Source organism: Drosophila sechellia, chromosome X (assembly GCF_004382195.2).
Source record: "Drosophila sechellia strain sech25 chromosome X, ASM438219v1, whole genome shotgun sequence".
In the NCBI taxonomy this organism is placed as follows: Eukaryota; Metazoa; Arthropoda; class Insecta; order Diptera; family Drosophilidae; genus Drosophila; species Drosophila sechellia.
In genome coordinates, this window is record NC_045954.1 from 12777823 (window position 1) to 12801712 (window position 23890).

The following is a 23890-nucleotide window of genomic DNA, read 5'->3' on the forward strand; positions in this document are numbered from 1 at the left end:
ATATCGATAAAAATAATTGTCCAAACGTGGAATGCCATACCTCGTTGAATTCGTTACAAAATTCCCTATCGACCAATAATCAGAAATGGAAATTAAAATTTTTTGCCATTTTTCGCTAATTTTAATGATGTTACCCCTTATCGAAAATGCGAAAATTTGTTAAAAAATTAGTTTTCGAAAAGGATATAAATAGGGATAGTGATAGTTAGGTATGTTTATTAGCAGTACAAAACAGTATTTATTTTAGCTGTGGCACCTTTTTTGGCCAAGTTATGGAGAAATTCCTATCTTGAAAATATTCGATTTTTGCCAAAATTTTTTATTTTGATTTTTTTTAGAAAAATAATCCGTTTTTTTTCGATAGCGATAAAAATAATTATCCAAACGTGGAATGCCATACCTCGTTGAATTCGTAACAAAATTCCCCATCGACCAGTATTCAGAAATGGAAATTCAATTTTTTTGCCATTTTTCGCTAATTTTAATGATGTTACCCCTTATCGAAAATGCGAAAATTTGTTAAAAAATTAGTTTTCGAAAAGGATATAAATAGTGATAGGGATAGTTAGGTATGTTTATTAGCAGTACAAAACAGTATTTATTTTAGCTGTGGCACCTTTTTTGGCAAAGTTATGGAGAAAATCCTATCTTGAAAATATTCGATTTTTGACAAAATTTTTTATTTTGATTTTTTTTAGAAAAATAATCCGTTTTTTTTCGATAGCGATAAAAATAATTATCCAAACGTGGAATGCCATACCTCGTTGAATTCGTAACAAAATTCCCCATCGACCAGTATTCAGAAATGGAAATTCAATTTTTTTGCCATTTTTCGCTAATTTTAATGATGTTACCCCTTATCGAAAATGCGAAAATTTGTTAAAAAATTAGTTTTCGAAAAGGATATAAATAGTGATAGGGATAGTTAGGTATGTTTATTAGCAGTACAAAACAGTATTTGTTTTAGGTGTGGCTTATTTATTGGCCAAGTTATGGAGAAAAACCCCATTTGAAAATATTTGCGTATAAAATGTATATTTAAGTTAATTTTTGCTCTGTACCTTGACGCCGAGAGTTAGCCTTACTTTGTCTAATAGTTCAGCAATTCCTTTAAGTACTTCGGCGTTCTGTGCCACTGAGCACTTGAGTGGATCAGCGAGGAGGGCCAGGTGTCAGGACCTTTGCAGGAGCTGTTGACACAGTCGTCCTGGGACCAAATTCCTGGAATCCGGCTATCCCCGATAACCGCGGCAATTTCTCGCAACGCATTGCTCAAATTCCATTACATTTTAAAGATGGCTTTTCCCTGATTTCCCTTATCCGCCCTGCCCTTTTGACATTCGATAATTCATAAATGGTATTAGTTTAATTTTTTTCCGAACGAAATGTCCGCCTCGCATTTCCCCAAGCGATTGGATTGCATAAGATGTAAGTAATAAAGATTGAGACCAAACTAACACATTTTTGGTTTAAGCAAATGCATGAGTTTCGATAAGAAGGCTAGTTATTCGGTTAAAGGGTTTTCCTCTAAAAATATTTAATTTATGGGTTCTGCGGGCTATAACCTTAATCAATGTGGCACCAAAGCATCCAATTACAGGCCATAAATTTGCAAGACATTCGCTAGTCGGTCCTTAAAGAGCCACGACCCATAAATAAGGAGCACAATCCGCGCCCATCGCGGAAATTTATTTCCCATTTGGAAAACCTTTGGCCCACCGTTGAGTTAACAACTCAACTTGAGTTGAAAAATGTTTGAAATATTTCGGCATCTAACGGCGTCTTAAAGAGCCCAAACGAATATGCAAATGGTTGTGAGTGTGGGTGGCTGGAAAAAGGAGCACCTCAAGCAGGTGAAAAAAATATAAAAAAAAAGAGGAAAAAAAATCGCATGCCTATGCATCGTTCCATTCTGTTTTATGGTTCATAAACTTTCGCTCCTCGGTGAGTGCTTTTTGCCCTTTTTTTATGGGGGCACATTGAATAAAAAACTGATTTGTTTTGCCGCCCCTACTTCAACGTTTGATGTTGCCGGCTGTTTTGCTTGATTTCAGCCATTTGTTGCCACCAAAATGTGGCTCAGTTTTTCGGGGGCTAACATATGGCACTCACTTCGGCATAATCAACATCATCATCATCATCATCCTGCTGACGAGTTGTTAATGATGAACATAATGACGACACGGAGCGCTTTGGGCCAACAAAGTTGTTAACATAAAATGGCTCGCTGCACACATGTACACCCACAATTTGCTCAGATTTCCCCACTACTTACAGTCCTCTGTGTGTGTGTATGTGTGCTCAACAACTTTCACTTTTATAGTCCTTATATGTCATTGCAGTCGTTTTTTACCTGCGAATATTTGAAGGTCAGAAAAATAGTAAGGAATCCAAGCAGAAGCACGTTTTAATCTAGGTTTAATTATATGTAATATTTTGGTATTTAGCCTTTTGGTGTAAAAGTTTTTCTACATTTTATGCATTTGAATTATATGGCAATTTCTTTCCATGCACATTTACCGCCGAAAACTTGCAGTCAAAAGCAGAAAAATAAAATGTGAAAATTTTATTAGATTTTGCATTTGAAGAAGGTAAACGGAGGAAAAAAAACACCCAGCGATTGAGGGGTTGTTTTTGCTAGGGGTGTGAGTCTCAGTCCCAAAAAACTTTGCACTGAGGCTGAGTAAAGTTTTCATGTTTTTCCCTGGGTTTCTCCAGTCGGAACCTTGATGCCCGCTGCGGGCGATGGATGATTCTGATTTTGATTTAGCCCATGTTACTGTGGGTTACTTTTTGGCATACGCCACCCGGTCGTATGGGCAATGTAAACAAGTTTCTCCCGCCACTCAACCGTATTCCGGACTTCCTACGATGAAAAGCAAGCTTTGCGCCAGCCGTTTCGTTCGACTGTCAGTCCAACTGAATATCTATAGACACATTCACCTTCTATATACCCAGCATTCAAATCAGACATTGTATTTCGATCAAAAAAAAAAACAAAAAAATGCCAGTTTTGAGACTCAATGCTTATTACACCAAATTCTTCCCATCCTCGAGGATTCGTTGCATGGTGTTGGAGCGAAGACGGTACTTGATGAAGGTCGCGCAGGTGCGAAATAGGTACATCATGAGGCTCAAACACAATTCACAACCCAGATGCGATGCCACATACACGGATATTCCCGAATCCTTGAAGTCTATTATTGAGAGGAAACTGCTCTCGAAGCGTGTTATCGGTAGCTTTCGACTGAGATTCCACTGCAATTCGTTCAGGAAGAGGCTCGAGATCACAGCCACAATAACCAACCCCACAGTTCCCTCGGACACGGATCTTGCTCCGGAGGATGAGCAGCTTTACGAGCTGTACATTTGCAGTAGCCAGGGTAAATTGCTGGGCAAGATTCCGTTCCTGGAGAGCGACTACCGGCGTGCAGCCCGCGAGGCCATTGATTTCCTGGGCATCTAGGCATTCCCGAAAACGGTTTGCAATTTCAACAAAAAAAAACCCTCCTGTTGTGTATTTTCATTGACATGCAGAGGAGGAATATATTTTATGCTGGATACGACGACATGACAGCCCTTACTTGCGATACGCCACCATGCTGAACGGACCTTGATTATCGATTACCTCTTACGACTCCATTTTTTATATCTGCAGCCGCCTTGTGGGGAATTTTAAAAACTTGTACAATTATATTTGGACCTCAATAAATTTACAGTTAATTTACATAAACTTTTATAAATAACTTAAATATTCACCAAGAGAATGAATTACTTTCATTTCCATTCATTACTTTACCAATTTATTGATTGTATGCTTCTCAGATATATTTTTAACACAAATAAGCTCTTCTTTTTTTATATATTCTCTCTATAGTGTGATTTCATTACGAGAAAATCTACAAAATCTACTTCTGCTGAAAAGAAACTGACGTTTGCTAAGCTCTTCAGTAAAATAAATACAGAAAATACAAAATCAAGTTTATTGACAATAAATTAGCAATCAGGGCAATTCAAACTTTCCCCTCTTCAATCAATGTTGTTTTGACAGTTGCTTGATTGAAAGCTTTTTAATTTAATTAAGATATATATTTTTAATTAATACTTATATCGCATTGAAGACTTAGTTTAAAGATGGAGCTTTAAACTGAATACCAAAGCACGCATCAATATTAAAATATTTAAATATGGCCATCATTATTTCCGAATAATAATGGCGCATTTTTCGCTTAGCCCCCGAATAAAACAAGAAGCTGTTGAAAATCAACAGATTCAGAATGTAAAGTCATAAGATGAACCACTGTTACAATCCCTCGTAAGCGATAATTGCAATTGGACGGGATCTGCGGTTGCTGGGCTGGGTATTAAAAAAAAGGGGCACCGAAGGATGCCAATTATTCCGACCATATATTCACTTACCACGCACAACCACACGCAGACACACCCACACACGCACACTTCAAACACGAACACATATGCAAATGTGCGTGTGCCTGTGTACCCTACATACATGTATAAGACGACAAGACCCCAAAGAACATGCTATCAATTTTATTTTTATTTATTTTACCTCCCTCCAAAGCGCCCATTTTCCCTCGCATTTGTTTGCTCTTGGCTCAGGCTGAGCATATTTTGTAGCTCGTAAAAGTTTTTGATATAAAATGTAAACAAAGGAGAAATGGGACACGGAAAACACACAGCCTCCAAACACTGGGACAAAAATGTAGTATATATTAGGAGATAGCTAATTATAAAAATAATTTTAAAAATATATAAAAAAATAAAATAAATAATATATTGCTAAATTCTAATAGAAAAGAACATGAATATCAACGCTTAATACCTAATATTAAAGTATTAATTTAAATTGTCGCGTTTCGCTCAGTGTAGGCAACTCAAAATTATGGCGCGTTTTGTAACCAGCAAAAGGCCAAAACGAGTTTCGTCTTTCGCCTGCTTGTTTTTCTTGCGGCTTCTGCTTTTTTCGCCGCCCCTTTTCCCGTCCCCTTTTTCCGCCATTTTGGATGGGTACCTGAGTGTGCCATTGTGCGTGTGAACTGTTGCCAGTGTATGTGTATGTGTGTGTGAGAGAGTGTGCCCAACGAGCCCTTTCAATGCTCGATGCTCACGCACTTGCACATATTAATTAAAAAGTTCAGGGTCAGGCCAAGAGACAGACATCAGCTGGCCGAACAAGGGCTAAAAAGCAACAAGAAAGAAAAAAAAAAAAAAAAACAAGCGCTGGTCAAAAAGAGGGAAGGATTGGAGGCACAGGGGGCGTAACCCCTGACTTGGTTATTTTTAGTCAGTCCCGGCAATGTTGGTCGAAAATTTCAGTGTTGCTTCAGCATAATTTGTTTACTCTGCTGTTTTGGTTTTTGGCCCTCGCATTTTGACACCCTGTAATTTTCAGCCGCAATGAGTTGCTCTTGTTGCTATATTTTGAAGGGAATGAACTTTTACTTACTCATCTCATGTAAACTTTACCCACTAACTTTTTAAGATATCTTAATAAATAGTTACCCTTTGTTCAAAGAAGTTGACATCAAATTGTTCATAATAATTCCTGCTTAAAAAGCAACATAACTGTCGAAACAAGCAAGTAACTTTCAAAATGGCCTAGTACACTAGTTGACTTGCCATTTTTCAGGAAAGATATCCGTATAACAGGCGGTTGGTAGTGGGAGGAGTGGGGAAGAGGTCCTTGTGGGTCACGGAAGCTGTGCGTAACTATAATTAATTTCATTTTAGACTGGTTAGCAAATAAACGAGCAAACGATGCGGTTCGTCCGTTCGCTGGCTGCTTGTTTAGCTCCTCTCACCTGCTCACTCTCGATGGAATGTACAACCATCCACCAAACCAGGCAAACCACCCATTCAACCACCCAAAAAACTCACTTACACTCCAAACCATCGGCTCGTTTTTGGCCGGTTGAGACACTATTTTTGGCATCGTCCTTGTTGCCATGTTGTTGGCTTTGCACTTTGCCAGCACTTGACTGCCCAACTTTTCGTTCGTGGACCACCTGCAAAGCCACCCAGAAAGCCACCCAAAACACAGTCAAAAAAAAAACACAAAAAAACAAACGCCCAAGCCACCCAAAAGAACCACCCACTTATAGTATAACTGTTGCTTATGTTGCAGGATTTCATTTCGAGTCCGTTGTTGAGCGTTGAAGTCCTTTGAAGGACCTGAAAAGCTCAACCCTTATCAAAAATTCAACGGCATGATTTCATACCCCCGAAATTATTGATTTATCTTGAATGCCGAATCATGCCCCTGCGTTTTCGTAGGCCGTACAAAAAAAGTTTATCCAACGGCCTAATCGCCTGGAACTCATTAACTTTCCTTCGTTGCAAATATTTTGTTTAATTTCGCTAGTCAGTGGTTACAAATGATTTTCTCTCCTGCATAATTAGGAAGCATAAGCAAATATACTGAGAAGATTTGATTTAAAAGAAAATCTGCAAAAAAATGTACTTTGCATTATGAACAAAAATGTACCTTGAAAATATGCATGTAATCGGAAAAAGGAATAGAATAGAAAAAAAAAAGTTGTTAAGTACCCTCTAATCCTTTGGTTAAACATAATTGATGATTTTTGGTGAAAATAACGAACACTGTTATCGAAAACTATAATTCGATATTTTGTTGTTAAAATATTGAGAGGAAAAGAGCTGGCAGCCAGGATGACCTGGCTGGAATAAATAAAAATGCCAACGCCACAGTTGGTTGGCCCGTAAGTCATCCCGAGATGATTCCATCAAATATGCATGGCCCATCATCATTGGAACCCAAGCAGGGCCGAACTGTCCATTTGAATTATGCATGCATAGACAGCAGTAGCGGGCGGGAAAAACTGGCCCGGCGGAGGAGGCAGGGAAAATCCATGGTGGGCAAGTTAGGGGGTGTGTCGGGATAAAAGGGGTTGTCAGCGCCAGGAAAGCGCAGCATGGCGCCTGCCAAGGAAATTAGATTTCCCACCAGCAATGCGCCCTTGTGTTGTGCCTGTGTGTGCGCCAGTATCTGTGTTAGCCAGTTGGACAAAACGGCTTAAGTGTTTTTGCCAGCGCCTTTTCACCCGATTTGCATAATGGTCGCCGCGGACGCCTGAAAAGTATGCTACAACTTTTTATCAACTTTGTCAGCGGAAATTATGCTCAGCACGAGTCAGTGCGTGTGTGTGCGACACTAGCTCACCCACACACACACACACGGACGCACGCATCCTTGCACAGGTCAGTTACGGTTCAATATCGCAAATGATATATGTGCGAGTGGCCCCTATAAAACTCACTTTAATTATTTATTTATTCAAATGGCTGGCCTGGCTTCTAAGCCGAAAAGCCTTTTACAAAGGCAGCCAGTGTGGAGGAAAACCGGGTGGAAAAGGGGCAAAAACAGTGAGAGGAAGCGCTGCGAGGGGGATCAAAGGGGGGAGAAAGCGGAAAAAGGCAATGGCAACAAAGGCAAAGGCGGTGGAAAAGCATTTTTCCAACTTTCTCCCAGCGCTTCCTGCAAGAAATTGAAAGTGGCACGCGCAAATTACTTAATCCTACTTTTCAAGTACTTACTGCATACAAATATACATTTGCACAGTGAACTCTTCATAGGGTGAAACCATCAAAGCCATTACAATTCTTCATCAAGTGTGTTTCCCACGAAAAATGTAGTTTTATAGAAAATAGTTTGAATTGAAATTAAAAATCACTGCCTTCAAGATTACTTGCAAAATTATAGCATTTATTACAAACAACCACATCCTAAGTTTTAAATGCAAGACCATGAGCTAAATAAATTAAATTCCGGAAATGAATTTAAATTATTTTTAATATCAACATTTCTTATGTAGGACAACAAACAAATTGTTACCTTGCTGAGTGTTCACTGCACACAAACTTATGTACACAGGCTAGGGCCGTAAATGCCTACACGTACTTTCGGGTCCTTTGATCTAATTTACCAAGCATTTTCAGGTATTCCAACTTTGAATGCCAGAAACGAAACCCAAGATGACAACAACAACAACAGCGACAACGGGCAAAAAAAAAAAAAATGCCAAGTATAAAAAGCTAAATCTTAAACGAAGGCGAAAACGAAAATGAAAATGTTAAATGAAAATGCCCCCAAGAGCCGTCAAGCTAGAGCTTCCCCACTTTTCACTTTTCACTTTTCACGTGTCTCCAGTGAGTCCTGGCAGTTAATCAATGAATAGCCGCACCGTACTATCCTCATCCTTGGAGCAGCCTCACCACCCCCCCTTCCTATCATGAGTTTTAGGATGCCGGACAGGACCACCAGGAATCCCTCGCAATTACATCAAAAGGAAAACTGCTGGCAAAGAGCCCAAGTAATATTTCAAGGGGGCTGGACGACAGACGCTCTAAAATTAACTAAATAGCAGACGCCAGCAGTCCAAGGAACCACCCGAAAATCCATCCCATACCATCCTAGCCCATTCCGGGACACAAAAAGTCACTTAGAAGACTGAGAATCAAAAGAAAAACGGCCAATGTCCGCCAGGTGTCCAAAGTACTCGCCCTTTTTTTTATATTTTTATTTTTATTTTCATTCCTACGAATTGCATTTTATTGCCACGACAACAGTTCACAAAAAAATACATAGAAATAAGAGTAAGAAGGAAAGGAAAACTGAATAGAACCGCAGACCATGGCAAACGTAAAATGTTCACCATTTAACTAAATTGTTTCATTTAATGTTGGAACAAAGTGGAAATGGGGGAAAAAGTGGGCGAAATTCTTGCGGGAGGTGGGGAGATAAATGAGTTCCCAAATATAATAGAGATTAATGGAGTCAGGGGATTTGGCTCATCAAATCCCGCAGTAGTTTTTTCCCTGTTTTTTTTTCTGAAAGAAGAAACAAATAGCAGCCAGTAGACCACACAAATTGTGCAAATTTATTTCACATTAATAACTATTGCCATTAAATTGAACAAAAGCTTTATTTACGTTTAAAATCTCTTTTATATTCAAACAAACACCAACAATTTCTAAAATGTGTGCACAAATATATTTCTTACCGCCAAAAGATGAGTATAAACTCTCAACATTTTTCTTTGTGGATTAAATGTGCAACCTTGGCATAACTTTTAATTAGCCCGCAGTGTTGAGTAACTTTTTAAGGAGTTTTTCACCTGCGAAAGTTTATTAAGTTTGCAGAAAATTGCATTCGGTTTAGAGTACTGTGGGTGGGTGTGTGTTTGCCTGCAGCAAAAGTACAAAAGTGGCTGGCTGTTGAGTTGTTGAGACGTGTTCTGTTTTTTTTTTCTTTTTTTTCGCCCCAGTGCTGAGCAACTGGTCTGATTGGAAACGTAACGGAGGTGAAACAAATGCAGCCTCAACCTCCCGATTTCCCACTCTTCCGCTTTACCATCGCCCCCCGAGAGATCCGCAATTCGCACGCCGGAATCCCCATTTCCAGCTCCAGCTCCAGCTCCAGCCTCATCTCCATCTGCGTCCGTGTCCAGGTCCAACTGCTCCGGCTTAGCCGCAAGCCGGACCGAAGGACACACACAGGGAAAAGTGGGAAAATTGAGTTGAAAATTGTTCGTGGCACACACTTTACAGGCAACGCAAATTGACAGCTGTCAATCAACCGTTCGCCCACTTAAGCCCCACTCCTTCGTCCTGCCAGGTGCCATTTCTCCATCCTGCGCCCACCGTCCGCCTGCAGATCCCACGGATGATGAGGCTTCATCCATTGGACTCCCGGAGGACAGCGATTGCCAGCTGCTGTTGTGCACTTGAAATTGATTAAGCCCCGGACCAAACTTTCGCCAAGTTTCAAAAATGCAAAAGCCAAAAATTCAGACAGCAAGGTGCACTACTAAAACAGCAAGGAAACGTTCTACTATTATTAAGCATCAAATTGATGAAAATATACAATATTCAGAAAAAGCCAGCAAGCAGCTACGAAAATCGAATATAATTTTAAAATTAATAGGAAAACCGTACCGCCAAGCAACATTATATATTCAGAGAGATCAAAACACCAACTTAAGTAGGGCAAAAGAATTTCAGTTTAGGGCCGCTCAAAGAAAGCGCTTAATTACAAGTAGTCGGTGCTTGGAAATACCGGGAAAATGAAACATCATCGTGTCACTCAAATTGCAGAGCTTCAATCGAAATGTGTGTCCTCATTGGCCTCAAAATTGCGTTCCCCTCAGCATTTCACAATTTCTACCCACACACAGAGGGATCTGTACGAAAAATGCTGGGGGAAACTTAGGTACTTCGAACTACTTTGGCCCAGTGTTTCCAATGACTGGCGGGAAAACTTGAGCTCCGACTCGAACTCGGACTTTTATGAACCTGCCACACATTCGACAACTTCCGGTGCGTTGTCTATGTCCTTGCACACATACATAGAAACAGCAAAAAGGATGGGAGGTCCTGCCGGCTGGCAGTTATTAAGTTTATGACCATAAACTTGCGGCCAAATAAGTTGATACTCCATTTTGATTGCCTGTGCGAAACCAGCTTCGAGCATTAGTTCATCTGGAATTCTGGTCGGACTGTTTCCATTTGGTATCTGGCTGAAGTGCAGCAATCTGCTGCCCAGAAACCACATCATTTCGTGAGCAAACATAAACGAAAGTCAAGTACAGTAAGCACAAAAATGAGCAAAACACCTGCACTTTTGATGGCCAAACTAAACTTGCCTTTAAAGTTAAGTGTTATTACAAATTTATTTAAAAGTTCCATATGTTCTGGGCTCAGTGTATTTATTTCTTCTCTCAACGCCAATCTTCTCAAGCCGTGCCAAAATTAAATTTAATAATTGGTGCATTACTAACATATAAATAGATAAATAGGACTTTCCATCTATATTCTATGCAATAAGAACCAAATTGAATTGTGGCAACCTTCTGGGAAATTGAATATTGTGTCTTGAGCTTACTTGTATTTCTGCGGAAATAAATACAAATACACAGTATTTGGTCCGTTGCCTCTCGATTTCTTTGGGCAACGGTGCGTATGAGGGATTTAACCAATTATACGCAATACTGCAGCGCAAATTGTACAATAAGTAAATACGAATGAATAAAAAGGGGAATTGGCAAGGGAAATGGAAATATTTAAGTATTCTATTGATAACAAACAATAATTAAAGCGTCTGCATGGCCTCACTTTATATTTTCGTTTATTATGTTTAATTAATATAAAGATTAATGATTTATATTATAATTATTTCAATTGATTTCCATAATTCCACCTTTTTTTCATAAGTATAAACAATAAATAGCAATATACATTTTACAAACCGTTACTATAGTAAATGACCCCATACTGTTACCTGTAGTTTGACCCAATTAGTAAATCCTAAGCCCCTTTGTAAATTGAGATTTGCCAGCCATGCGAAAATTGTGCCCCATCCAATGCGTTTTAAACCACCAAATACTATTTTCTTCGATTTTTTCCAGTGTATCTCTGTGTCTCTGTGTGTGTAGCAAACCCATCAGTACCACCCCCCTCCAAAAATCAAAAAAAAAAAAACCCAAAAAGCCCCACTGAAAAATAACCCACGAATACAAAAATACAGACCCAAAAATCACCGCCATTTCGGCTAGCCGAAAACCACGAAAGAAAGTCGCAATCATTCGTAAGAACTCGAACATTAAATAGACCGGAAGGAGGAGGATAGGGCCGGAAATAGCCGAGTAAAGGAGGGCCGCAGGAGCGGCAGGAGCCGAAGGATACCGCTCACGTTCGAGGATCGGCGGGCGCTGCCACAGAAACCAGAACATGCGCCATGTCAAAACTGCGGCATTACCGGTCCATGGATCAGCCGTGCAGCAGCACCTGCGTGGTCATACGCAAAAAGTTAGCAATCCAGAGGAAATTCTTAAACTCTAAAACACCCAAACGCCACCTGACCTCAAAAATCAGCGGAAGCGCTTTCACTTTTCCACCACCTAAATAACGAAAAACCAAAAAATAAAAGCTTTCCTCTTCTCTACGCTTTTCTCTATGCACGCCAAACTAAAACTGAAACTGAAACCAAAGCCAGGACTCTCACCTTTTAGCTTTCACATCCTTAACCACTTTCACCGCATGCCAGCACTCACACACTAACAGCTTTTCAAACTTTTCCAAGCTTTCCAGCAAACTTCGAGCCTTTGGCTTTCGCATGTCCTAAGGACGAAGCTCCTTTTCTCGAGAAAAACTTTGCAGACAGCCAGCCAAGCATCCGATCCAAAAATAAAACACCTGCCATTCAGCCATTCTTCACCGCATGACACTGTCCCATCTTCAATTTTCCCTCTTTTCCTCGCTTCTTTTTTATGCACGCTTTGTTTGTTATTAAGTTACTTATAGTAGGTTTTTACAATTCACTAATCGCCGTCTTGTGTATTTTCAGGACTATGACAGCCATTTGCTTTGTGTGCAACCTGCCCATCATGTCGCACCAAGTGGGTTTGGTGTGGCAGGGCGGAAACGGCTGGGACGATCTTGTGCGGGAGCAGGTGGGTCCCACTAATTCGCGACAATATTAACTATTATTTAACTTAATTAGTAACAATATATATATCTTAAGTATTTCCCAAAGTGAACAAACAATTCATGCGAAAGAACAATTTTGAATGGTTCTGAGGAAGTGGTTGTGGCCTCAAAAAGAACTCGAGCTAACTAAATCAAAACCAAACGTGTGCAAGGAATCATAGAACTGCTTTCAATTGAAAAATCTTTTAGTTTATTGCAAAAAAAACAATTTAAAATAAAATTGAATCAAATCTTACATAACATTCAAATAAATTGAATTTAATATTTTACATCCACATTTTGTGGACGCCGAAAAATGAATATACGCACTATATCTTTTAAATAATCTCACAATTCCTTTATTCAACTTTACTCTTCAAGCGCACGCCACCGAATGACGCGTCTCGCCTATTCCTCTTTTTTCTATGCTCTCTCAAGTGTGTATGCGTTTTTCAGTGAGCTATGTATACATTCTTATCTCTTAATGCTAGCTTATAAGTAAGAGCGAGATCACAATAATATTCTTATTCCTAACGGGGATATGATCTGCCACTATGGGCTTCATACCTAAAACTATGCTATTACATGGTACAGTGGGCCTTATGAGTGTTCATCCTACCACAACTCGGCCGTCCTGACTAGCTGATCCCCTGATCATGGTTTACATTGATTGCTTAGTTGTATGATGAATTCTTTTACCTTATTTATACATATTTACATACTATATTAATCTGTTATTATATTGTTATTATTGTTTAATTGTGTCTTCGTTTATTTTTCTTGTTGCCTATCCAATGCTTAATATTTTGGATGCTCCAGACACCTTGGTATGGGTTACGAGATATCTGAAAACCTTCTACGTCTTTTAACAAGAATCTGTCGTTTCTTAATACTTTAGATATCACATATGGGCCTTTACACTTTGGAATCAATTTTCTAGAGATGCCTGCTGTACTGTCGAAATTTTTTACCATCACATAATCTCCTTTTTTGTATTCTGATGGCTGTCTTGCGGTCTTGTCATAATGTGTTTTATTATACGCTTGAGCCTTTTTTTGATTATTCTCAACTTCGCTTCTAATTTTTGCCAAATCCCTATCTTCTTCAGTATTTTCTAATTCCTCTAGTTTTTCTCTTAATTCGTCTACTATTTTTCCTCTTTGCTCTAACCCAAAAAGAACTCTGCTTGGAGTTTGCTTGATGCTGCGGTGCTGTGTATTATTTAAGACGTGCTCAACTTTATCTATTACTGTATCCCAATATATGCCTTTCTCTGGCTGTACCAGTTTCGCTATCATTGGACCTAGGCTTCTATTGACTCTTTCAACCTGTCCGTTTGCTTGGGGTGAACCAGTCGCAATCTTCATATGCTTAACATCGAACTCTAAGATAAAGTCATCAAATTCCTTGGATGTAAAACAACTTCCCCTATCTGAAATGATGCATTTAGGCTTGCTGTATGCTCTAAAATAGTCCTTCAGGGCTGTAATGACTTCCTTTGTATTAGTGGTTTTTGTGGCGTATAAACGTACGAACTTCGTGAAACCATCGATGACAACAAAAATATGTTTTTTGGATCTGCCTGAGTCGACTGGGCCGTAATGATCGATATGTATTAGTTCAAACGGTTTGCTGCCCTTCGGAATGCAGTGTAGAAATCCTTCCTTGCCTGTCTTAGGGGAGAACGCAACACATTTTAAACAATTTTCTATATGGCTCAAACATTTGTCTTTGGCATTGGGAAACCAATAAGATTTAGAAATAACATCTAACATTTTGTCTCTACCTATGTGTCCGATCTCATTGTGATATTTATATAGAATATGATCTTCCATGTCTGTGGGAACATAAAATAAAAGTCTGCCGTCGTTACACTTTCTATAAATTATTCCGTTTCTCATTTCGAACAACTTATGTTCATTTTTTTCCAGTAGTTTCTTGATTTCTTGAACTTTTTGATCCTTGCCTTGGCAGATTACTAAATTGTCTTCAAACGTATTTGATTCCACTATCAAAATATTCGTGCACCTACTAAGAGCATCAACATGCTGCATCCTTTTACCTTCTCTATGTATGAGCTCATAATCGTAGTTCTGGAGCTCTAACGCCCATCTAGCTATTCGCGGATTAAGTTCAATCTTGTTAAGCGTCAAAGTAAGAGAATTACAATCAGTTATAATTTTAAAGCGTTTTCCGTACAAATATATTCTAAATCTTCGCAGTGCGTGAATAATTGCCATTGTTTCCAATTCGAAACTGTGATATTTTGCCTCAGCGACTGTTGTTCGCTTTGAAAAATAAAATATTGGGTGTAATTTTCCATCCTCTTTTTTTTGACATAACACCGCACCGAAACCAAGAGCGCTTGCATCACAGTGCAGTTCTATTTCGTCTTTGAAATTATAAATTGCTAAGACCGGTGCCTGCACCAGCTTTTCCTTAAGAGTTGAGAAACAGCTCATTTCCTTTTCTCCAAATTTGAATTTTTCATTTTTTCTCAAAAGGTCATATAAAGGTTTCGCTAATGTTGAAAAATCTTTTATAAATCTACGGAAGTATGAACATAAGCCCAGAAAACTTTGAACGGCTTGTATTTTGTCTGGAACTGGAAAATGCTGTATGGCCTCTATTCCTTTGTCATCAGCCTTAATGCCTTCACCATTTATAATGAATCCTAAATATTTAATATTTGTCTGAAAGAACTCACATTTATCCATTCGTAATTCCAATTTATTTTGACCTAATCTGATGAACACTTCCTTTAAGGTTTCTAAATGCTCCTCCGAGTTCTTGCTGGCAATCATGATGTCGTCCATGTATACAATTACTTTGTTATCCCTTATAAGATCCTCGAAAATTTCGTTTACAAACCTTTGGAACACCGCCGATGCAGTTTTTAGGCCCATTGGCATTCTGAGAAATTCGAATTGCCCTAACGGTGTAACAAATGAGGTGTATTTAACTGATTCCTTATTAACGAATACATGAAAATAACCGTTTTTTAAATCAAGCTTCGAAAAAACTTTTTTGTTGACTAGCTTGTCTAAGAGGTCATCGATAAGCGGTATCGGATAATTGTCTTTAATTAACACTTTGTTCAGTTTTCTAAAGTCTATACATAGCCTTATGTCTCCTGTTTTCTTTTTGACTAAAACAATTGGTGAAGCATACTCTGATTTACTAGGTTGAATAATTCCCTCTTTTAAATAGTCATCTAATAGTTTTTGTAATTTTTCTTTTTCTGAGTAGGCAAGTCTTCTTGGGGCGCAGCTAAATGGTTTTGACGTTTCTAAACAAAGTTTTATTTCGCATTTGACTAAAGGCTCGGTAGGCTTATTAATGCTCAGGTAGTTGCGTTTAATAATCTCCTTTAACTGACTGTTTAAGGCTTGGTTATAGTTTTCGCCGCACATGAAGTTCATTTGCTCATCCTCTAAGTGATCAATGCTACAAATTTCTCTAACAGCTTCTTCATAACTGGGCACAACCGCAGCATAAAGTCCGGAATCCGTCGTGAAGTTGGCTAAAGGCATAACTGTTTCGATGATCGTTTTGCTACCTGCCTCGTTAACAGTTTGACTAACTATACTACTCGCTTCGTTGGCTGTTTTATTAACTGTCTTATTAACTGTTTCATTATCTATTTGACTAACTGTTTCATCAACCTCTTCGTTAACTGTCTCGCTAACTGTTTCACTAACTGTTTCACTAACTGTTTCACTAACAATATAACTGACTGTTTTACTGTTTGCTTTTCTATATTTTTTTCTATCGACTGGGTTGACCGTTATCCTTCCCAAGGCGTCTGGATCCAGTTTCAACTGGCACGCTTCCATGAAATTTCGCCCAAGAACTACATTATGACTCATAGACTCGTCTGGGACCACGTACAAATAAAAATAACATTTAATTTTTTCTTTTATAATGTAACATAAGATTTTTCCATGTATTGTCAGTTGGCTTTTATTCAGCCCGAAATAGGTTTCTGCAGCGGATTCTAAATTAATTTCCTTGGATACATTGCTTAATTTTGTAAATGATATTGGACTCCCTGTGTCTATGAGGCATTCTGTAATTAATGGGATTTTATAGCTATTCTGAAAAAAAATCTTGACAAGTCTTACATAATTGTTGATATTGGCGCTCTTGCGCTCCGCGCATTGTCCGACGAAGTGTCCAAATGCCCCACAGGCATAGCAGGATCCGGGCTCCCTCTTTGGCTTGAGACACTCCCTGGCGAAGTGCCCTTTGGAGTTGCAATTGGCACATCGTAAGTCCTTATTGGTTGCACCTCCTCCAGCAAGGCGCTTTGCTGAACCGCTCCCTGTTTTGTGCTTCGGCAGGCGGACTTCCGAGAAAGCCCGTAGAATTTGCATCGGCTCGGAGAAACACTGTATGCGCGCCTGGTTGCGCAACGCTGGTGCTGGGATTCCCTCAATGATGTTTTCCAGGAGCTCCTCTAGATCGATGTTGATGTCGTTGGCCAGCATCACCTTGTCCTCGAAGTAAACAGCAAATTTCTCATCCGGATGCCATTCGCGTTTTTGAAATGCATTCCTCAGTTCCCCTTTTGACATCTTGACCTCGAATGTCAAGATTAACTGTTCGCACAGCTGGTCGGTAGATTCTAGGATGCGTGTGGCGCTTGCGTGCAGCCAGCGCTGTGCGTCTCCTTTTAGTTTGGCAATTAGCAGCATGTGCATGCATCCGTCGTCCAAATTGTAAATTTTTCCGATGTTCTGAAACTGCGTGACCCAGTTGCGCGCACATAAGCTGCCGTCAAACTCCATCGTTACCTCTTTAGCCAAGGCAAGGGATGTTGCAGGAGATTCCAGAAGCTTGTTTACAATTCGACTCTGGTGCTGAACAACACTACCAGCGGTTTCTTTTCCAACACTGGTATGTCCCATATCGATGTTGTCGGCAGCGGTAGTCACCTTGGTGCTGTTAACCTTGGCGTCGATGCTGTAAACATTGGCGTCGGTGCTGTTAGCGCATATGTTAACATTGTCGCGGTCTCCGTTGCTGTTGTTCTCGATGACGTCATTGATCTGGCGAGCTTGAGCAGACTTGCTCTTGTTTGCGTCGTCGATATCCGCTTGGATCCTCTGCAGCACAGCCATGTTTGCCTCTATCTCGTCCCGAAGCTTTTTTAGAGTGGCTCTCTCTGTATCCACCAACGATAGCTGATCCAGGTCGAGGTTCTCCAAAGATTCTGACAGCAATGACTGCTCGTCGAACGGGATCGCGCGCGTGTCTCCACCCTGTGGCTCCTTCTGCTTTGGCCAGGCTGCAGCTCCATCCAATTCCTCCACCTCTTCTGTTGCTGATCCGTTATTTGGCGGTGAATCGCCACGCGTTTCTGGGGAAATGGCCTGCAGACGCACTATTAATTCCGCTTTTGTGCCGGAAGTCTGGCGTCCCAGAGCTTCCAACCACTTCTTTAGTTGGGTCACTGAGAATTCACTCCATATAATGTCAGGCATAGTGGGCGATGACCACTTCTGATGTTGTGGACGCCGAAAAATGAATATACGCACTATATCTTTTAAATAATCTCACAATTCCTTTATTCAACTTTACTCTTCAAGCGCACGCCACCGAATGACGCGTCTCGCCTATTCCTCTTTTTTCTATGCTCTCTCAAGTGTGTATGCGTTTTTCAGTGAGCTATGTATACATTCTTATCTCTTAATGCTAGCTTATAAGTAAGAGCGAGATCACAATAATATTCTTATTCCTAACGGGGATATGATCTGCCACTATGGGCTTCATACCTAAAACTATGCTATTACATGGTACAGTGGGCCTTATGAGTGTTCATCCTACCACAATTTGTATTTAACAAAAGCGATTTACTTAACAAGTTGATTACGTTTTCAAAGTTTTGATCTTAAAGGTGGTCATCTATAACGAACTTCCTAACTACCTCTTTAAGTGTAACCGAATATTATGGTTATAGATCATTGAATATGGTAATACTTGAAGAACGTTCTGAGAATAATACGATGTTCCGCTTTCAGCTGGAGGAGTCCACCATACGGCAGCGGTTGGGCGGACGACGGGACTCGGCGGCCCAGATCACCACCCCGCCGAGCACCTCGCCGCCGCCAGGACTGCAGCGCCGGCGGCGCAGCTCGCTGGCCCAGCTGACGGACATCCTGCGGGAGTGGAGCGGCGGCACCAAGCAGCAGCAGCAGCACCACTCGCAACAGCAGCAGCAACAGCTGCAGCAAGCATCCCGCTCCAAGGCGCAGCTGAATCGCCGCGAAACGCTCGCGGATCTGGCGCGCAGTCTGCCCTGGCGCACCTCCACCACCACCGATGCGAGCACGGGTGCCGGGGGATCGGGTGGTGGCGGCTGCACCACCTACATGGCGCCACGAAAGCGACGCGAATCATCCGCGGACTCGGGCATCCGGAGCATGAGGTCGCGACGAGACTCGAATACCGCCGAGTTCGTCAGGCACTGGAATCGGCGCGAGAGCGGGGCAGTTGAGGAGCAGCCCAGCGTCTCCGTGCCCGTCGTCGTCGAGTGCTCTAAAAGCGTAAGTATCTAGGGGATATATACAATATATATATTGCTGGCAAATTCACTTAAATATTTTTTAATTATAAATAAATAACCGAATCAGTTAGTCGAAGCAACATCTGAAATTGGTTTTAAAATAGTTCCAAGCAAGTGCATTTGCCAGTTGAGTTCTAAGCAATTACCAGCTCCTTTTGGCTCCACCTTGACCACAACCTTGACCCCTAACCCGTGGCGCTGTTCTCTCTCTCTCTTTCCTACCATTCCACACCAAACCACCGCACACATCCTGGCAACCACCAACCACCGAACCACCAAACCACCAGGCATCCCGGCGCGGATCCGGTGAGAGCTACCTGTCCAGCAGTCGGCGCGATAGCAATGTGGCCGGTCGGGTGACCACGCCACCGCCACCCGGCAAATACCAGATGGCCAAGAAGCGCGACTCACTGGCCGCGCCGGAATTCCCAAACTTTCGGCAGGAGCAGCGCCCGTCCACCAGTTCCGCCGGCTCCTGTTCGGACCACTCCATGCCCCTGATATCGACGCACTCGAGCACTCACCACCTGGCCCATCAGCAGGTGGACTCCGCATGCCAAGCCCTGCCGCCGCCAACGATCATCACCAGCTCCGTGACGCCACCGGCAACGAGTCCGACGGCGCCGAAGGGTCGCCGCGATTCGCAGACGCAGTGCGGCCGGGTCAATCGGCGGGATTCCAAGGCAGGCGTCAGTCCGGAGCGGGCGCCACGCCTCCAGCGGCTGCAACGCCAGGCGACCGCCTTCGACGAGGGCTGCCTGCCGGGCGGCAGTAGGCGTGGCTCCCAACCCGTACTCAGCCCTGATCCGCCCGACGATTGCGAGAGGCGCACCTCTCGGCGGGATTCCCTGTCACCGGATAGCGCCTCGCGTGGCGGTCGTCGAGATTCGCGGACGCATCTATCGCCGGATCGATCCCACGAGCGGGATGGCAGTCCAAGGCGGCACACACTCCGGAGGCAGAGCAGTTCGGCAGCCAAATCGCCGAGATCGCCGGACTCGAACAGCTGCTGCTCCTCCCGGGATCCAAGTCCCTGCTCTAGGCCACAAACGCAGACCACCGTCGAGCAGAACCAGCGGCCGGCCATTCGGAGGCAGTCCACCACCGAGGAGATCCTGATCGCCAGGGGGTTCCGCCGGCAGTCGACCACCGAGGAGATGATCCGCTGCAGGAACTTCCGCCGACAGAGCTCCCAGAGCGACGACGTCTGTCGGTGAGTGCTGATATCGATTACTTCATTATTTAACACTTTTTAATTATACGATTAATATTATATTATATCAAACACCTCTACTTCCAGTTATCGTGGCAGACGCGATTCGTCGGCGCAGATAATTGACGGCACCATTGGCACCATGACCGTGGAAACAACCAGTACTTTTTTCGACTCCAGCACCCAGACAGGTGAGCACTTTGGTTTTTGAAATTTTCCCACCCAATTGGTGCTGCCAACCGGACTGCGAGCTTTTTGGGCAGCTTAAGATATCCTTTGAAAGCTTGAAAACTGGCAAGCTTTACGCATTTTCCCATGTCTACTGAGGGAAAAGCTGGTGTCAGCTGTTTGGCGCCAGGACAGCTGTTCGTTGGCAAGGACATGTCCACTCGGCATGGCATTCGCGTCCTTTTCACACGACACATGCCATTCAGTTGGTGTTGAAGTAACAGACGTGCCACAAGCACCGCAGCAGCCAGTCGAAAGAAAATCGCAGCCGGCAATTTAAGCCAGAAATACATAAACAAAAAAAAAACAAAACAATTAATATTAAAAATAGAAAAAATACGTAGAGATCAAAGACGAATTGTACAGAAACAAGAATTCAGTAGCGCGGCAGAAAGTATGCTACGATTTTTAGCGAACTATCGTTCAACTCGCCATTGCGCATAAGTGGCTGAGTGTGTGTGTGCGTGTCGGCTGACTGCGTGTGTGTGTGTGTGTGCGTGCGTACGTGTGTTGCTTTGTGTATATTTTTCATATCCTGCCTTGTAAATTTTTTTTTTGCTGTGCGTAATTGTGTGTGCGGTGCGTGAACACTTTTCATTGCCATCGTCGTCGTCTTCGTCGTCGACTGTTGCAGCTGCAACATCGCAGGATCCTCCAAATAAACAACAACACAACAGCTGCGACGTGGCCGAGTACGTCGATGTCGTCGGTGGCGGCAGCGGCGGAGGCAGCGGCGCCGGCAGCGGCTGCAGCGGTACCGCCACCGCACCACCGCTGCGCAGTGGCCGTCGGCAGCCGTCGAGCAGCAGCGCCAGCAGCAGCAGCAATCGCAGCCGCAGCGGTCTGTATAATGAATACGTTAAGAAATGCACATCCCAGCCAAATGGCGGGTTGCCAAAGAAGTGGCAATGCCACAATTATGGGCATATACATACATACATCTGTGGCATTTGGGGGAAGTTCATTTCTGGCCAACTCTTACTTGTTGCACGTGAATTGGGGGTTAGCAGGCTTCCAGTGTCAAGTTCACGCACCCAAATAAACAAAAATATCAAATATATATCTATGTGTAAATTCACTAGGAAAACATTATTTATAACAATTTTCAGATCAAACTGTACAATAGAATTTACATGTAGCACCTTTTTTCATCACATTCTGTTCAGTGTTCAGTGACTGTAAAATATAGTTTTTGTCATAAGCTGAAATGAAAGATAGAGCTGATAGATTTTCCAAACATTTTCCGAGAGTCATCCGATTGAATGGCAAGAAGCTTGCCTTCTTGGCAGCCATACAAGGCGGCACGACCACGCCTCCACTCGTCCTTGCCGCCTCTAAATGCCTTTTAATGAATGAAAGTGCACTGTCTGTGTGCGTGCGTATGTGTGTGTGTGTGTGAGTATCAGGAAATGTGACAGTCAGCAAATGAATGAGCGCTGACTGCACCCCTTCTCTCTCACAATCTCTCTTTCTCACTGTTATGAATGAAATGCGAATCGAGTTTGATACTGATGCAGCAACTACACTGGCCATTTCCTATCATACCGCCCCCTTGCCGCGCGACCACGCCCCTCGGCGCATTTTCCAGCTGCCAGTGCAACAAGTTCTTCTTCGCGACGGCCAGGACCAAACTTTGGTCGCACTGAAATGCAAAATTTATTGATTAAACTTGTTGCCAGCAGACGGGCGACATTCAAAGCCCATCGAATGGTAGCCATCGAGGGTAGCAAATACTCGAATATTTACTGGTACTTTGTATGAAAATGTGAGCAGCTTACGATGTTATAACAATCTTCAAGATATTTTGAGATTTTAAAAGAAATGTTCTTATTGCTCCAAACGTAAAGTGGGTCAAGATATAATCATATCACTGGTCTAAAGTAAAAAAAAAAGGGAATGCCCATTATTTCATATTTATAATAACACAATTATTTTCCTTTTAACTCGATTATGAGACGGGAGATCGACGGCCCGTATGTTCGTCAATCAGGCGCACTTGGAGTCCTGGAAAGGATTTACGGCAAGTGGATGCTGCTGCTTGTCCTGCCCTCCTTTGTTGGCTCACTAATTAATATTGAGTGTGAGCTCGGCTTGCTATTGCCAATCAGGCAGTAATTTCATTTGTTTCTGCCCTTTAAATACTTAGACAGCACTAATCGCAATGCTCTTAAAATTACAAACTAATATTGCATTGCCTGCTCCATTGAATTTAATTTAAAACTAGTCACTCGATTGAGCTGTTGCCCCAAAGGATTATCAGCAATTGCCAAACTATACTCCAATTAGTATCTCAACTGCCCATTGATTACGTTAATTTTTATAATTGCCTTTTTCGATATACACGACAATAAAAGCAAACGGGGGTCAGGGGTCAGTTGTTTGTGCCACGAAATTAATGTTAATTTATGGGCTAAAAAGGGGACAATTACCAAATGCGGATCGATGAGCCGGGACTTACACAACAGAAGAGCTGATCCAGTAATCACAATTGTATTGGTTTTCCCCAGAAAAGTAACAAATAAACAAACAAACAAACAGGGGGCAGCTATTTGCGATCTCTTGATTGATGGGCGGCTGATTGATGGGCTCTCTCATAAAACAGTTCGTAATCGAAGGAATTAGCAGCTGACGCCACTTGGCCAAATCGATTCCGAAAATGAGAACTCGAAAGTTTTCAAATCGGCCATAAAACGCAAATTGTTATTGAGAACAGGGCCAAATAAAAATATATAAAATACTTGGGGACCAGGACGTGGCGTCGATGATGGACTCGCCACCTGAATGTATTCCCCAAAAAAGTGGGCGTAGCCACCAATAGCAACTTCGGTGCCACAAATGTATAATGCCATTAACAGCTGTCACTTTCGGGCTGTTGAAATATTTGACAGCCAAACACGAGTGTCTCATAAAAAGTGGCAAAAAAAGAAAAAAACGAAAAAAATAAGTAAGACAAAAAATAAGGAAAATAACAAGGAACCTATAAACCGACAAAGACAGCGGGGCGGTGGCTATTGAAATGATAATAATAATAATAATAATAATAATAATATTGAGACAGCATTTTAGTTTCGTGATAATGGCTCGCGTTTATTTGCCAAACAAGATGGTTGTCAATTGTTGTTGCTTCGTCGTCTGTTCCTTGTTATTTCTTTCTCGCTTTCTTCGTCACTTTCTCCTTGTCTCTGTGTGTGCCAGTGTCTATGTCTCTGTGTCTGTGAGGAGTATCCAAATTGCGTAGCCGACTGCTTGCTGGAGCCTTTCGTCAATCATACGCACCGTTGTACGCATTACAACCCCCTGGACACCACAAGCCATAAGTCAGCCTAATGCCGCAGGAAATCAATATAGCCATCGCCTTATAAAAGCTTCATGGTCCG

General features: G+C 42.0%; 3 protein-coding genes across 3 annotated transcripts in view; 2 read left to right on the forward strand and 1 right to left on the reverse strand.

Moving 5' to 3' along the window:
* Nucleotides 1-23890, forward strand: part of LOC6618619 — a 93714-nt gene that overhangs the window by 31771 nt on the left and 38053 nt on the right. Inside the window, exons 2-6 of the mRNA XM_032726426.1 lie at nt 11445-11844; nt 12383-12488; nt 18528-19052; nt 19360-20285; nt 20373-20476. Coding sequence (XP_032582317.1) covers nt 11774-11844; nt 12383-12488; nt 18528-19052; nt 19360-20285; nt 20373-20476 — 1732 coding nt within the window. The 5' untranslated portion in view covers nt 11445-11773. The remainder of the gene's footprint in view (nt 1-11444; nt 11845-12382; nt 12489-18527; nt 19053-19359; nt 20286-20372; nt 20477-23890) is intronic.
* LOC6618616 lies at nt 2927-3727 on the forward strand. Its single transcript, XM_002042839.2, has one exon. The coding sequence runs from the start codon at nt 3005-3007 to the stop codon at nt 3464-3466; it is 462 nt and encodes a 153-aa protein (XP_002042875.1). The 5' UTR covers nt 2927-3004; the 3' UTR covers nt 3467-3727.
* LOC116802308 lies at nt 16393-18255 on the reverse strand. Its single transcript, XM_032726428.1, has 2 exons — nt 16629-18255; nt 16393-16573 (listed from the first exon to the last, which is right to left on the reverse strand). Exons 1-2 carry the CDS (start codon nt 17988-17990, stop codon nt 16562-16564), a joined length of 1374 nt encoding a protein of 457 aa, XP_032582319.1. The 5' UTR covers nt 17991-18255; the 3' UTR covers nt 16393-16561.